At 40.4% G+C, this 17,114-nt stretch overlaps 1 protein-coding gene across 9 annotated transcripts in view; it reads left to right on the top strand.

Moving 5' to 3' along the window:
* The window catches only part of RALGAPA2 (Ral GTPase activating protein catalytic subunit alpha 2), a 310,483-nt gene that overhangs the window by 23,143 nt on the left and 270,226 nt on the right, over nucleotides 1-17,114 (top strand). For 8 of the 9 annotated variants that reach the window (XM_087445685.1, XM_087445686.1, XM_087445680.1 and 5 more), the window contains exons 2-3: nucleotides 3,047-3,157; nucleotides 8,842-8,894. In XM_087445685.1, coding sequence (XP_087301811.1) covers nucleotides 3,047-3,157; nucleotides 8,842-8,894 — 164 coding nt within the window. The remainder of the gene's footprint in view (nucleotides 1-3,046; nucleotides 3,158-8,841; nucleotides 8,895-17,114) is intronic. The other variant, XM_087445684.1, reaches the window with a different exon arrangement.

The following is a 17,114-nucleotide window of genomic DNA, read 5'->3' as shown; positions in this document are numbered from 1 at the left end:
TTTAAGCTCAGCACCATCCATGTCTCATCCACAAGAAAGATAGTGAATAGCTGAGGAAGAAGGTGGCTGTTACCTGGACTTTTGGCTTCATGAGAGCATCTCAGTCTATAGGAGGGCTGCTCAACCTTGACAAGGACCATCTTTGTTCAGGTTGCTGATATTTAAGTGTCTCTGCAGGACCAAGGGAGGCCCAGGGAAGATGGGGGACTTGTTGATTGCCCAGTGACCTTTGTGTGCCATCTTGCTGCATCAGTGTGCTCACATCCTTGATGCCAGGGAAATTCTGTGTCTCAGGCCCATTCACTGGTGAGCAGTCAGGTGACCATCTGTCACGGAGTCTAAATGAAGAAAGCAGGGTGATATGATGAAATGTGAAGAGGGACATACGGGGACACCTTTAGATTTCTTTGATGTGTGATCCCAGTTCTGAGGGATGAGAAGGAATGAGCTGTATGAAGATCTAGGGGTGGCGGCAACATACTAGAGATGCCCCGAGTGGGGAACACATTTGGGAAGTTTGGGGAATGGAAATAAGCCACAGCGCTTGGAGTGTAGGACGTGAAGGAGAGAGTAGTGTGAAATGAGGTTGGTGTGGAATGGAGGAAATCATGCGGGGCCTTGCAGGCCGTGGTGAAATCTTTGCATCTTATTTTAAGTACTATTGGAGGCTGTTGAGAGGTTTTGAGTAAAGGAATGATCTGATTTGATTTACATTATTAAATTTTTCTGTTGACTGCAGTGTGGAGAATGGACTGCGGAGGGGAGGAGTGAAAGCAGGGAGCCCAGGCAGCGGACGTGGTTGCGGCCTGGGTGAGGATTCATGGCAACGTATGCCAGGCAGGGCTGTGGAGGGTGAGAAGTGGCCCAGGGCTAGAACATGATGGGACTGACACACCACAGATGGGTTGTGAAGGCAGGAGAAGAACCTGGGATGACATCTAGGTTTTGCCTTGAGCAGCTGGATGGATGGTGGTGCCTGAAGGAAGAATAGAATTTGAGGGGAAGAACAATACTTCTCTTTGGCCATGTTTAATTTGAAAAGCCTTTTAGACCCTCACGTGGAGAAATCTAGCTGGCAGCAGACTGTGAGAGTAGAGGTCACCAGGGGTGAGGGGAGCATCAGGGCAACAGGTGGCAATCAAGAGTCCTCAGCAGAGAGATGACATTTCTCTCTTGATAGCCCCAAGGATTTGAAGGAGGGTTAGACCATTTCTTTCCTGTATGCATATTATCTAATGGTTTACAAGTTATGGTCATTATCCTATCGTTGTATGTTATAGTCTGTTTCTTTCATTCAGTTCATTCAAGAAAATATTGAACTAAATACTGTACTGGATGCAGGGGACATAATGATGCATGAGATAGACTGGGGGTTCTGTGAGGGTAGGAAGTATCTCTAACAGAGGAGACAGATCATTCCATCAGGAGTAAGTCAAGAATTCCATCAGGAATTAAGTAAATATGACATGTTCTACGACAGGGGCAGAATAGTGCAGTGGGGCACATAGCAGAGGCACTGACCTAGTCTTGGGGTGAGCTGGGATGTTTCAGCAGACCAGTGAGTGGTGAGTAGGAGCTGGCTGAGTGAAGCGTGCTTCAGAGGGAACTGTTGGTGGTGGATGGGCTAGCAGTTTGTATTGGAGAGAAAATGAACAAAACTCTTTCTTGGAACTGGCACATTCTGTGGAAGGCACTCAAGGATTCCTTGGCAAGATTGTGTGGCTCCTAAGAATAATGTTCGTGTGGGTTAATGATACTAGTTTCGTTGTTACTTGCTTTCACACAGGTAAATTTGTTAGTTACTAGGAACTTCCACTGCTCTGTGCTCAGTTCTATTTTAGGGCAGGAAATAGAATGTGAAATTGGCAGCTCCTATGACTTTATAAACACCTTATATGCATTATTTCAAAGAATGAGGGCAAATTTTTGCATGAAAGGCCGTATCTAGTTATCAGAGGAAAACAACTCTTTAGATTCACCAGCATTAGTGTTAACTTTATAGAATTTAAACACAGTAATGGGTATGTTCACATATATTCACAGTATTAGGACCCCAAAAGCAATTGATACCATTCTGTTATAGATTACTAACAGCAACACATTTTTTTCTTGTGTAATCCATGTAGAATTTTAAGGAAGCTGTTTTTAATTTTCCTAAGGTTACTAGACTATTCTTCCAAAGAGTTGATAGCTTGGTCAGGACCCTGTTGTAAATGGCACAACCTTGTTTGCTAAGGAAAATGTACAAAAGTGTGTTGACAGTGGATAATTACTCTGACCAGAGTTGCGAGGGATGATTGGGGCCCCTGGAAGAAGTGGCTGTGTTGCTGCCCAGCCCCAGCGGGAGTTGTTGCTGGGCTAAGTTCCCTGCACAACCTGTCTGTCTGCCCGCAGAACCTGGTTTAGCAAAACTGGTGCAAGAGGGAGAAACACTGCTCAAGGCAACTCTAGGAACATATGGCAGGCCCCACTGTGTCCAAACAGAGCAAGACAGGTCATCTAGAAGCTGGAGGGAAGGCAGTGACCAGTGGCCCAGATGGAAGTGGGTGGGTGTGGTGGGGAGCGCCTGCTAGTTCTCTTCAGCTGGTTTCAGGTCAGCAGGGAGGGAGGAGAGACTGGGCCATGTGGGACTCCACGGCAAAGTTGTTTTTCAGATGTAGGAACCCATCCCCCCTTTTGACCTATGTCAGAGGCTACCTCCTCCATGAACTTCTACTTTCCCATCCCCTAACAAGAAGTCATCTTGTCCCTCCCTAGACCCTCACTTACTGCTGCCCCGTTAGCTGGTCTGTCAGTGCTGTGCCCCCATGGCTCTGATCTTGAATCAGTCTCCTGCAGGGGTCTGCCCGTGGGGGAGCTGCCCCAGGCCAATTCAGAGCTGCCTTAGGTGGAGAATAAATGGATGGGAATACTCTTTTCTTTGTTTTGTTTTGTCTCATAAGGGAATAAAGCTAGTTTTTACTTGCCTTTCTTTCTGAAAATGTTGTTTGTGAATTCTGATAATTGTATAAGGTTATTGTCATAAATGAAAACTTTTTCTTTTCAGATAATATGGATACAAATGATCTTAAGCAGTTTTTTGAGACCAACTATTCTCAGATATATTTCATCTTCTATGAAAATTTTATAACACTGGAAAATAGTTTGAAATTAAAAGGTAAGCATTTCTACAAGTAATTTTTTTGTTGATATACAAGGCTTTTTTTTTTTAAACATTCAGGACGTTTTTGGAGGTTGTATGTGTCATGAGCCACAAGTGATGTGCTTTGAGCTTTCTTTCTTGCCAAGCCCTTAGCAGAGCTGTGAGATCACAGTGGTTGGCATCTCTGTTTCCCTTGAGCTTTCTTTTCTGTAGGGGTTAATTGAATGACAAGTGGGTAAAGGGAAAATAGAAGAAGAAACCCACAGAAGGCATGAGTTCAAAGGAATAATTTACTTAGAAAGAAAGAAAGAAAAGTAATATATGCACACTGTAAAAAAAAAAAACCTCAGACTCCACTAAAGGGTTTGAAATGAAAACTGAAGCATCTGTTTTGCTCAGACCTCCAGTCCTGCTGTGCAGAGGCAACCATTCTTAAGTTTCCTGTATTTCTTTCTATATATGTTATTAATGTATTATGTTTATATATGTTTATGGTTATGCCCGTATATATTTACATAAAATATTCTTAGAAAATCGAGCCAATAAGGTCACACTGCGCATTCTGCTCTGTATTTAGGTGGTAGGATAGTGGAGCCTGGGAAGCCAGACTGAGTTTGGATCCTGGCCCTACCCTTCTAGCTGTTTTTCCTTGGGCAAGTTACTTAACGTCTGTCTGAGTCAGCTCCCTCCTGTCCACGTTAGATGGGTCAACACGCCTCCTAGGATTTCAGGACAAAGTATGGCACGTAGTATGTCCTGAGTAAGTGTTAGCTGCCATCATCATCTTCTTTCATTTTCATATAGTCTGTTTTAGAAATCCTTACATGTTAGCACATTTATTTCTACCTCCGTTTTAAATAGTTACATAGTACTGCATTGAACAGAAATGCCATAATTCTGGATAACTGACTTCTGAGTGACTGGGTCAGAATCGCAGAGTTTTAAGGTTGGAAGGGGCTCAAGAGATTGGGTTGTCCACATTCCTTGTGTTCGAGTTGAGAGAACCATGTCCAGAGAGGTTATATTACTGGCCTAAGGCCACACAGATTATTTAATTGCATAGCCAGAATTGCAGCCAGGTTTCTTGATGCTAGGTTCAGAGCTCCTTCTTCTGTACCAGTGGTTCTCAAAACATGGTTTTTGCACTAGCAGCATGGGTATCACCAGGGTACTTGTTAATAAGCCTACTGAATCAGAAACTCTGCAGGTGGAACTCAGCAAGTTGTGTTTTAACAACCCTCCAGATGATGCTGATGTGCTCTCAAGTTTGAGAGCCACTGTTTTATTTCGTATTTCTCCCGTTAAAAAAAGCAACACTGATGAAAGGTTGACAGACACTGAAATGTCATCTGTGTTGTTCACCTACACATAAGAGTGTCTTATACCTGTGGCGTAGACCATATGTGCTTTAGCATCTTGAAGCATGCGTCTGGTGCTGGGGCCTCTCAGGGCCCAGCCTTTGGACTCTGCCTCTGGCAGCTCTGTGTCTCTCTTTTATTTAATCCTTCATTTATTCACCCATCCAGTATTTGAGTGCTGACAGTGTTCAAGGCACTGTGCTAAATTCCTATGAGGAATTCAGAGATGTATCAGATGCTGAACATGCTTCATGGGGTGGTGGTGGTGGTGCTTGTGGACTGGTCTAGGAATAAGCCATATGCATAGTTAACTATGAAACAAGTTAGAAAGTCAGATGTGCTATAGGAGAGATATAGACAAAGTACTGTGGTTGTTGAGGAGAGGGAGAGATGACTTGCTGTTGAATGTACAAGTGAGGCTTTGGGGACAAGGTGGCCTTGGGGATGGACCTTGAAGGAGACGTAGGATTTCAGGTGGAGGAGAATGGCACTGTGGGTGGAGGGTAGAAAATGAGCGAGAGCAGGGAGGCTGTCTTTAGGGCATGTTTGAGGAAAGCAATTTTTTTTTCTTGCAACATAAGATGTGTGAAAGAGATTTGCAGGAAATCAGATTATGCTAGACTTGCAAGGAGCCTTGAATTCCAGGCTAAAGAGTTTGGACTTTGTTCTTTAGGTGGTTAAAGCTCTTGAAAATATTTGCTACTAAGACAGTATCTTATAATGTGGTGAGTGACACAGAGGCAGGAAGACCAATTAGAAGGCTGATGCTGTCATCTATATGAGAGCTGGTGATGCCTAATCCAGGGAGGTGACAGTTAAGAGCAGAGAAAGTGTTGTTTCTCAGTGGGTGCACCATCCATGAGACTTGGGTATAAGGAAAAGGAATACAAGAGGGAGAAGTCAAAGATGCTTTCAGGATGTTGAGCCTGGTTTATAAGCTGCCATTACAGCAATGGGAACCCTGGTGGGGAGCCAGGTTTGGGAGGTAAGAGGATGAGTGCAGCTTTGGGCAGTCTGAGTTTGAGGTGCTTGTGGGACACCCAGGTGTAGGTTCTGGCTGGGCAGTAAAAATATAGGCTCTGACGTTTGGGAGAAGAGAGGTGCAATCAGGCTATTGCCAAGGGAGGAAGAATATGCAGAGAAAGAGAGTGATAGGGATTTGGGGTAATTCCTTCTTTTATTGGGCAGATAAAGAGGAAAGATAAAGGAGTAGTGTGTGGGGGGCGGTGGGAGGTGTCAGGAAAATGTTTTATCGCAGAAGCGCAGAGAGGAATTTCAAGGAATGAAAGATCAGCAGTACCTGATGATGAAGAAGTTGAGCCGCAGCAGGACTAGGGAATGACAGTGCATTGAGGAGGTCGTCCTTGACTACTGAAAGAAAAGTTCTAGTCAGTGGTGGAATCGGAAGCCAGACAGAGAGAAATGGAGGAACTGGATGGTGAGGAAGTGAAGGCTACAGGTGAGAGTACCCTCTTAGAAAGTTTGTTGGTGAAGACAGAGGATTGTATCTCAAGGAGTAGCTTGGTCACGGGAAGATTTTAAGCTGCATTTGCCTGTTCGCAGGTTGAGGAAAGGGAGATAACTGATGGTGCAATGTGTTGGGGGAAGTAGATTGAGACAGGGTCAAATATCAAGAGAAGAGAGAGAGGAGTGTATGGATGCTCTGACTGCTTCTGTAAAACCTGAGGCAAATGTCAAGCATGGAGGGGAAGGAATTTGGGGAGAGACACTGTGGTCTGGCATATAGCAGATGGCTCAGCGTCTTACAGAATGCTCCAGGCTCTGGTAGGTCATCAAGTCATATATGGGCATGTGCCCAGGATGCCAAGTGTTTTTTTTTTAATGAATTCCTCAGTTTTTTCCCCTGTGATTTATAAATTTATATAAATCTTGAACATAAGAAAAATCTTTTTGCCAAATTGGTAGATATTTCAAATATGAAATGATCTGATTTTTATTTTGCTTCCTAGCTTTGCTCCACTTGACTTTTTTTCACAAATGTGTGGAGTAGGAAAGTGTGATATTATGTGCAATGAAAATAGGAAAGAAAAAAATTTAAATCCCATATCTAAGAACAAAAAACCTCTACAACCTAAAAACCCTGTTTTTAAAGGGTCCTCCCTCTTCTCCCTTTTGCTCCCTCTATCCTTTTTGAAGTGTAGCTGTCCAAGACTGCATCAGTTTGTGCTGCATAACAAATTACGTATTGAACCATTCTAAAACTGAGTGCCTTAAAACAACAAACAGTTATTTAGCTTATGATTTTCGGGGTCTGTTGAGCAGTTCTTCTGGTTGAGCCTGGCTCTCGCCTCTGATGTCAGCTGGTGGCAGATGGCCTCATTCACGTCTTGTGGTTGACAAGCTATTGACTAGGGCACCTTAGTTCTCCAGGTGGCCCCTTTTTTCCAGCTAGCAGGCTATCTTGGAGTCCTTCCCGTGGTGGCCTTAGGGTTCTAAGCTCAGTAAGTGCATAAGGCTTTTCAGGCTTGAGTTTGTCTCACGTTTGCTAATGTCACCTTGGCCAGAACAAGTCACATGGCATCTCAGATTCAAGGCATGAAGAAATAGATATCTCTTGATGGGGACGGGGAGAAACTCTCTCCGTTTTTGCAATCTACCGCAAAGAATCATAATGAAGAGCCAATAAAAACAGGGTGAGATTTTGAAGTTTCTTGCTTTTAGTACATTCTGTGTTTTGATTGGAGTGCAGGGAAGAAAGTGTACTAAAACAAAAGAATAAAGGAAAACGTTTACTAGGAATAATGAAATGATCTTGTGATAACTTCAGCCTTCTAGTTATTCAGGCCAAAACCTGAGTTATTGTCTCTACCTTCATAATACATCCAGAATCACTGGTCTCTTCTCATTGCCTATGCTGGTACTGCTGAAGTTCCCATTATCCTCACCTGGATTATTGCAGTAGCCTCTGAACTAGTCTTCCCCCTTCCACATTGCACCCCCGCCCCCCCCACACACCCCCCGCCAAAGTCTCTTTAAAAGAGCAGCTAGAGTAATGCTTTAAAAATGTGAGTCAAATTACGACTCTCAGTGCTCCAAAACCTCAAATGGCTTTTCATTCCTGAGGTCGTTACTGTGGCCTCAGACCTTACCTCCCTGCCTTCCTTTACCCTACCCGTTCTCTAACCTCACCTGCTACAACTCTCCCCCTTTGCTTCAGACACAAGGGCCTTCTTGCTGTTTCCTGACTGTGCCAAATCTGCTCAGCCTTAGAGACTTTGCGCTGTCCATTCCCTCTGCCTGGAGCACATTTCCCCCAAATTTCCATATGGCTTGTTTACTTACCTCTTTTAGATCTTTGCTTAGTTGTCATCTTATCAGCAAGGTGTTCCCTGACTTCCCTAGTCAAAACTGCATACCACCCTTTTTGGCATTCCCCATGTGCTTTCCTTCTTGGTTTTCTCACTTATTCATTTATTGACTACCTCCTCCTGCCAGAATGTAAGCTTCCTCAGGGTAGGGATCGTTGTGTTTTGTTCTTTCTTGCGTCCTCAGGTTCTGGAATAATCCCCGACATAGAGACATTCTTTAGTACTTGTTCCGTGAATGAATGGTATCTACTTCATAGAGCTGTGGGAATTCAGTTAGATTAGGGGTCCACAACTTATAGCTCACTGCCTGTTTTTATAAATAAAGATTGCACACAGCTATCGCCATTCATTTATGTATTATTTATGGCTGCTTTTGCACTATAACAGCAGAATTGAGTGGTTGCAAGAGAGGCCTGCAAAGCCTAAAATATTTACTGTCTGACACTTTACAGAAAAAGTTTGCTGGTTCCTGAGTTAGATGATGGATGCCAGGCACTTAGCACAGTCCTTGGTACATAGAGACTGGACAGTAAGTGGTAACTGCTGCTGTAGGTGTTGTAGTTTTTATTATTGTCGTTATCAAAAGGACAGTGTGCAATTGCCTAAAGAGGTATACGACTTTTTATAATTATTACTGCTCTTTGCCTTTTCATATCACAAAGCTAGAACTTTTTCTTTGTTTTTGCTCTGTGTTCTATCGTAATTTGAGCTCATAAGTAACTAATTGAGAAACGAATAAATTACCTGCCACAGGTTGTTAACAACTTGGAAAACATGGAAGCTGTGTTTTAACAGCTAGCAAGGAGCAATTCTGCTAGACTGTGGACCCAGGCGGTCTGGCTCAATCATCCATCTGCATTCCTAACATGGGCTCCACGCTACCTTCCAGTATTTTTTGAATAAATGAATGTATGTTGAGGCTTAAATGTTTTAAGATACCTTTTAACGTAATTTTTAATATCCTAAAATTTACGTATTGTCATGATAACTAATTTTTTTTCCTATATTCCAGGGAATAATAAGTCACAAAGGGAGGAGCTGGACTCCATCCTCTTTCTTTTTGAAGTAAGTTTTTTAATTCATTTAGCTTTTAAGATTCTTGTAAAAAATGTGGTATTTTAAAACTTTAACGTGCAGACAAATAAAAATGATGGACATGTATTTCCTTCTGTCTTCCTTTCTTCCTTCCACTTTTACAAACAATGCTGCAAAGAATGTTCTTGTGATTTTTTTTCTTTTGTAAATGTGGGAGAATTTTTCCCATATGGGTGCCTAGATTGAAATTATTAGATGGAAACATATGCACATTTTAAATACTGATATTGCCAAATTGTTCTTCAAAAAGGTCATGTAAACTTATATGTAAGTCTTATATCAATTTCCCTAACCAACAGTGGAGATGATTTGTCTTTTTAATATATGCAAACTGATCTATAAAAACTCACTGTTTTTAATAAATATTTTCTGACTACCAGTGAGGTTGCGATCTTTTTATGTGTTTATGTGTCTGTGTGTGTTGATCTTATGTTCTCTTCAAAGTTAGAATAGTGTTTGGGTGTGGTTTTTGATCCATTAAGCTTAAAGTCTCTCTTGTCCAAATGTATTAGACAAGTGGCTAGATTACTGATGCCTTTAGAACTACACTAGAACCAAATTATAGGTTCCGAAAGTTAATTGTTGGTTATCTAGAAATTATTCATGGTTTGAAGAGACATGTACTTAGGTTGATGTGGGATCAACTTTATGACTATGAAGGAAAGGCCTAATGTGTATTTGCTGTAGAGCTGGCTGGAGGGGGAGGCCAGGGGAGGAAAGCTCTCCATGGGCTTTCTGGGTTTGTGGAATAAAACACGTATGGAAATCTCCTGCTCAGGACTTGGCTCATATCTGGCGCTCAATAACTGTGGTTCCCCTTTCTCTCCTTTGAGGACTGTACTCCTTCACCAGAATAACAGACATTGATTCACTGCATATTTTGTGGTAGTTATTGTGTTTCCTGTGGTAACCCTCCTGTGCAAAGGAGTTATTTTTAACAGGAGCTTTAATTAAGTCTATCACTTAAATATGTATCTACTGACCACCATTTGTTTAAACTATTCTATTAATTTATTTTATTTATGTAATAGTTGATGCATTTACTAAGGAATCTATAACACATGTGCAGGTTTTGAAGCATGACGATAAAGCCCATACTCTTGACATCCTCCCCCTCCCTTATTTTAAGAACTAAAAGCTACTTAGGTGCTCCTCTTTGATCCTATCCTTTCTCTCCTCTGAAGCAACCAGTCCCCTGCATTTTGTCATCCCCTTTCTTTTAAAAAATGTTTTATCCATGTTTTTGAATTTAGCTCTAGTTCATTCATTCCATTCCTACTCCTGGATTAAGTGAATATATATATTTATTCAATTCCAACTTTTTGTCTATAGATTTTTTTGGTTTGCTTGGTAGACAGTGAGATTGTCGATGAATAATGTCAGGCTTGCCAGTTAGTCTGTTTTCCTTGTCTTACTGCACTGGCACTCGCTCAGCCCTGCAGTACATTGATAAATAGAAATGATAAAGGTGGTCATCCTGTTTCTGATTTAAAGAGAGTTTTGTTAATGTTTTGTCATTAAAAATAATGTTTTCTGTAAATTTTTGGTAAACACTCTTTATCAGATTAATGAAGTTTGTTTCTATTCCTAGTTTGGTAAGATTTATAAAAAATCATAGGTGGGTGTTGAAATTTTTGAATTTTTTTTTTTTTTTTGTGAGGAAGATCAGCCCTGAGCTAACATCCATGCCAATCCTCCTCTTTTTGCTGAGGAAGACCAGCCCTAAGCTAACATCTATAGCCAATCCTCCTCCTTTTTTTTCCCTTTTTCTCCTCAAAGCCCCAGTAGATAGTTGTATGTCATAGTTGCACATCCTTCTAGTTGCTGTATGTGGGACGCCGCCTCAGCATGGCCCGACAAGCAGCGCGTCGGTGCGTGCCCGGGATCCGAACCCAGGCCACCAGTAGCGGAGCGTGCGCGCCCAAACGCTAAGCCACAGGGCCGGCCCTGTCGAATTTTTTCTGCGTTGATTGAGATAACCATATGACGATTCTTCATGAATATAAATGTAGTGAATTACAGTTCTGAATTTTTGGAGAGGCTAATATTTTGTTTGCATTTTTGGATCTATGTTCACAACTGAGGTTGGCCTAAATTTCCCTTCCTTGTACTGTTTTTGAATGATCCTGTTAGAAAGGTTATAGAACCTGTTGTGAAGTGTTTCTTCTTTTTCTGTTGAGTATAATAGTTTGTATAAGATTGGAATGATCTGTTCCTGGAATGTTTTTTAGTCTTTCCTATAAAAACCATCTGAAACTGGTACTTTTTTGTTTTTGTTTTTTTTAATGGGAAGATTTTAACCACTCATCCATTTTCGTCAATAGTTTTAGGATTATTTGGATTTTCTATTTTTTCTTGATTTAGGTTTGGTAAATTATATGTTTTTCTAAGATTTTGAAGAATTCTAAGAATTTGTTCTTATCACCAAAATTTTAAAACTTATTAGCATGACCCTTCTTTTCAGGGTCATAATCCCTTCAGTTTTATCTGCTCTAAATTAATCTTCACTGTCTTCAAACAGTTATTTATATTAGACACATTATTAGTAGTAGTAGTAATGGTAGTAAAAGTATTTGTGTCACACTTTACAGATTTTTTTTTACTATCTTCTAGTTGCCATTGTAGGAGTTTTAAACTCTGTTCTCAGTCTCACTGTTGTTCCTTTAAACACTTTTTCTCTCTGGCTTCTCTTAAAATCTTTTTCTTAGTCTTTGGTGTTCTGCAGTTTCACCACAAAATGTCTAGTTGAAGATTTCTTATCTTGCTTGGTATATATATGCTTCCTACATTTCTGGATTCAGATCTTTTATCATTTCTGTGAAATTCCCAGCTGCTATCTTCTCAAATACTGACTCTTCTATTCTTTCTGGCCGTACTTTCTAGGATTCCTATTTAAATTTCTTGATCTATCCTCATATCTCTTAAGCTTGCTTTTATCCTCTCTTCCCCTATCTCCTTGTGTTACATTCTGGGAAATTTCTTCAGTTCTTTCTTCCAGGGCACTAACTCTCTTCATTTGGGTCTAATCTGCTGCTTAACCATTCTATTGAGTTTTAAATTTCAGTGATTTTTTTTTCATGTTTTAACTTCTTTTTGTTTAGTATTCACATGTGGCTGGTTGCTTGTGATAGTCTCTTGATCCTTGTTCATTTTTAGACATCTTTTATTTTCTTAAACATTTAACAAATAGTATTTCATATTCTGTATCTGATCATTCTAATATCTGAAGTCTTTCATTGTCTATATCTGTTGGTTATTTCTGCTGTCTCTCACAATGGCTTCTTTTCTTGCAAGTTTTGTGATATGATTTTGAGATCAAATTTAATTGAACAGAGATTTAATCTGTTTTAATCTTGGAGGGTTTGTCTTTGCTTTTGCCAGCAGTCTGAGAGTGCTCTTGATTGGGATCACTTTGGCTCCATTTGAGGATCCTGGTTATTAATGGAATCTCAGATTCGGTTCCTCAAACATACCATGTGGTAGGGACTGGGGTCTGGAGGGCACAAACATCTGTAGATCCTACTGTGGAATTGGCATTAGCTCTCTGGCACCCTGCATTGTTTTTCTTCAGCTTGTTGCTCACAGATCAGGTTTTGGCTTACTTTTCATCTGCCACCTTTATTCTTCTTTCCTACTTCCTCTCCTACTATTTTTTGAGTCTCTTGTAGGGAGGGTGGTTGTTACTGATACATTACCATCTACAGAGAATTAGTTGCCTATATAATAGAACAAATATATATTGTTCAAAGCTTCCTAAAACTTTCATTTTGCATAGTAAATATGAATGAATAATGAACTTGCATTACTTTTGTTTATGCTTATGTTCTCTCTCTGTCTCTGGCTTTAGAAGGTAGGTTGTAATTTGTATGCTTCATTCCGAGAATTAAGTAACTTCATTGCTACTTTCTACAACTTAGTCCCATATAAAGAGATGGTTTATGAGGATTTGGAGGTAGATACTTATCAAGGTGTAAATAATTAAGAAAGGCTTCCTTTAGAAGAGGTGGAATTATTAAGACAACCTAAATCATAGAAGGGATACTGTGTAACGATAGTCTATAAATAAGAAATAGATTGGAAGAAAGCATAGAGGTAAGAGAGTTCAGAAGTCATAAAAAAAGAGTAGGTAAGGAGACCTACTGCCTGCCTTTGTAAGTCAGGGGCAATCTAGAAGGGAGCCTTTTAAAAGGAAACAGTAGTTTTTAGATGTAGTGAGTTACTGGTGATGTGACAGTGCTCTGATAAAGCAGATGATGTGCAATTGAGGCTGCGGCCCGGCCCAAGTCACTGTTTCAGGCAGCGAGCAGACCTTTCCATCTGCCTTTATCTCCAGTGAGAGCACTTGTACACTTTGGAAGTTGACGTCCAGCCTGCTTTGTCTATAGCTTCAAATTTGTGTGCTGCTTAGAGTTTCTGTTGTTGCTGGTTCGTGGAGATGTTTATCACTCTTTAATTTTACTCTTCTTTTAAAAGCATATTTCATCTATCATTGCTGTGTGTTTCAAATGGGAGTGTGGGGATGATGGTGTGGGACCCCATAAAATGAATTTACATTGCCACCTTGGCCAGAATGTAAATGTTTTACGTGGCCATCCAGTTTAGTCCTTTCCTTCTGAAGTAGATTCTGTCTTCCCAATTTTTATTGATGAAGGGATGGGGCCTTTGTCGTGTTAGGTGATTTGTCCAAGATTGCACATTATCAAATGATAGAGACTGTGACTCTAGAATCCATTTCCTTAACTCTATGCCATGCTGCCTACCACTTAGGAGTCTTGATATTCTCCTGCTTCTCAAGCTGTATTCCACAGGCCGTCTATACCAATGTGTACCTATTCTTGTACACTTCATTCATTTATTAGACACATTTATTGAGTACCTACTCTGTGTTAGGCATACTTTTAGGTGCTGGAGATATGGCAGTGCGCAAGACAGACAGAACCGCTTGCCCTCAGGGAGCATATGTTACATTTCATGGTAGACTGAAGAGTCCACTGCTAAGAATGGACTTATGTCAGAGCTCTAGTAATGACCTTCTGAGTTACAGAAAATTCTGAATAGCCCTTTTCAGAAGTGACACTTTGGTGGTGGCCTTTGGGGTGGCTACCTGCGTAGGGGAAAAGGAGGGTTGGTGTAGAAATGTAAGGCACCTGGTGAATGGGCTTCAAGGTCAAATAATTCACTTGACTTTGAGAACCTTCTGGATTCAGCAGCTGAGAGATTGTTTTACTGGTACGTGGGATTTGTTTTAATCAGGTATGGTAAGACACACAGACATGAAAATGATTGGTATGAAGGAAGAAGTTTTTATTGTGCTCACGGTCCCCTAGAAACAGGAGGCATGGCATGCCACACACGGCTGTACAGAGAAGCACCAAGGTAAAATGAGCAGGCAGAGAGAGAGACTGAGGGTGGGAACCTTTATTGTGATTTTTACAGGAAGTAATGGGCAAGGCAGGATAAGCAAACTAAGCAGGTTTAGGATTGGGTAGTTTGAATAATTTCAGCAAGCTCTGGGCTGTAGGGGCCGTCCCTAGTTGTTCTGTACCTGGTCCCCAGGTGATTCAGGCAGGGAGATAGTGTCCTAGAGTGTGAGAGCCCATAAAAGAAGGTGGTTGAGGGTATGGGTTTGTTTTGGGATTGGTTGCTTTGCATATCAAAGGCATGCTAGCAGGTACTATCTCTAGGAATTAGCTAGCCCTGGGAGGGGCACTCCCTCCCAGGTCAGCAAGGCCCCAGATGTCAGAGCATCAAGAATACAGAAAATAAGAAAATATAGTTAATACAGAGGTATTGTTTCAAGCTGTCTGCCATGTTATATGTTATGCACCTTTAGCAGAGAAATGGAATAGTTTGGAGTTATTCATATATGGTTAAGAAAGCTTCTAGAATTTGATAGCAAGGCATTTCCTTACCCTCCCACACCCCAATTAAAATATACACGGACAGAGAAGGTTTAATTTCAAAACTTACACATGTTCTGGCCTCGGAATGCTACTCATTCAGCTGTTTTTCAAATATCACAGGGTTAGATATCACAGATACATAGGACATTTGATTTCTAGACTCCTTATTTTTAAATTTATCCAAATTACTCATCAGATTAATTTTTTTTTCCTTCCTAGAGACTTGAATGGGTTCTTTTTTTTTTTTTTTTAATTTTTTGTTTATTGCAGTAACATTGGTTTATAACATTGTAAAAATTTCAGGTGTACATCATTGTACTTCTATTTCTGCATAGATTACATCATGTTCACCACCAAAATACTAATTACAACCCATCACCACACACATTTACCGAATTATCCCTTTCACCCTCCTCCCTCCTCCCTTCCCCTCTGGTAACCACCAATCCAATCTCTGTTCCTATGTGTTTGTTTATTGTTGTTATTATCTACTACTTAATGAAGGAAATCATATGGTATTTGACCTTCTCCCTCTGACTTATTTCACTTTGCATTATACCCTCAATGTCCATCCATGTTGTCACAAATGGCTGGATTTCATCGTTTCTTAAGGCTGAGTAGTACTCCATTGTGTATATATACCACAGCTTCTTTATCCATTCGTCCCTTGATGGGCACTTAGGTTGCTTCCAAGTCTTGGCTATTGTGAATAACGCTGCAGTGAACACAGGGGTGCATGTACCTTTGCAAATTGGTGTTTTCAAGTTCTTTGGATAAATACCCAACAGTGGAATAGCTGGATCATATGGTAGTTCTATCCTTGATTTTTTGAGGAATCTCCATACTGTTTTCCATAGTGGCTGGACCAGTTTGCACTCCCACCAGCAGTGTATGAGAGTTCCCTTCTCTCCACATCCTCTCCAACACTTGTTGTTTCCTGTCTTGTTAATTATAGCCATTCTGACGGGCGTGAGGTGATATCTCATTGTAGTTTTGATTTGCATTTCCCTGATAGTTAGTGATTTTGAACATCTTTTCATGTGTCTGTTGGCCATCTGTATATCTTCTTTGGAGAAATGTCTGTTCAGGTCTTTTGCCCATTTTTTAATTGGGTTGGTAGTTTTTTTGTTGTTGAGGTGCATGAGTTCTTTATATATTTTGGAGATTAAGCTCTTATCAGATGTATGGTTTGCAAATATCTTCTCCCAATTGTTAGGTTGTCTTTTCATTTTGTTGATGGTTTCCTTTGCTGTGCAGAAGCTTTTTAGTTTGATGTAGTCCCATTTGTTTATTTTTTCTATTGTTTCTCTTGCCCGGTCAGATGTGGTGTTTGAAAAGATGTTGCTAAGACCGATGTCGAAGAGCGTACTGCCTATGTTTTCTTCTAGAAGTTTCATAGTTTCAGGTCTTACATTCAAGTCTTTAATCCATTTGGAGTTAATTTTTGTGTATGGCGTAAGGTAAGGGTCTACTTTCATTTTTTTGCATGTGGCTATCCAGTTTTCCCAACACCATTTGTTGAAGAGACTTTCTTTTCCCCATTGTATGTTCTTGGCTCTTTTGTCAAAGATTAGCTGTCCATAGACGTGTGGGTTTATTTCTGGGCTTTCGATTCTATTCCATTGATCTGTGTGTCTGTTTTTGTGCCAGTACCATGCTGTTTTGGTTACTATAGCTTTGTAGTATATTTTGAAATCAGGGAGTGTGATACCTCCAGCTTTGTTCTTTTTTCTCAGGATTCCTTTAGCTATTCGGGGTCTTTTGTTGTTCCATATAAATTTTAGGATTCTTTGTTCTATTTCTGTGAAAAATGTTGTTGGAACTTTGATAGGGATTGCATTGAATCTATAGATGCCTTTAGGAAGTATGAACATCTTAACTATGTTAATTCTTCCAATCCAAGAGCATGGAATATCTTTCCATTTCTTTGTGTCTTCTTCAGTTTCTTTCAGCAATGTTTTATAGTTTTTGGTGTACAGCTCTGTCACCTCTTTGGTTAAGTTTATTCCTAGGTATTTTATTCTTTTGTTGCAATTGTAAATGGGATGCTGTTCTTAATTTCTCTTTCTGCTACTTCATTGTTAGTGTACAGAAATGCAACTGATTTTTGTATGTTGATTTTGTATCCTGCAACTTTACCATATTCTTTTATTACTTCTAAAAGTTTTCTGGTAGATTCTTTAGGGTTTTCTATATATAAAATCATGTCATCTGCAAATAGTGACAGTTTCACTTCTTCCTTTCCAATTTGGATCCCTTTTATTTCTTTCTCTTGCCTGATTGCTCT

This window comes from Ceratotherium simum, chromosome 21 (assembly GCF_057802395.1).
Source record: "Ceratotherium simum simum isolate JZ-2026a chromosome 21, ASM5780239v1, whole genome shotgun sequence".
In the NCBI taxonomy this organism is placed as follows: domain Eukaryota; kingdom Metazoa; phylum Chordata; class Mammalia; order Perissodactyla; family Rhinocerotidae; genus Ceratotherium; species Ceratotherium simum.
This window is presented reverse-complemented; position numbering and strand designations above follow the sequence as displayed.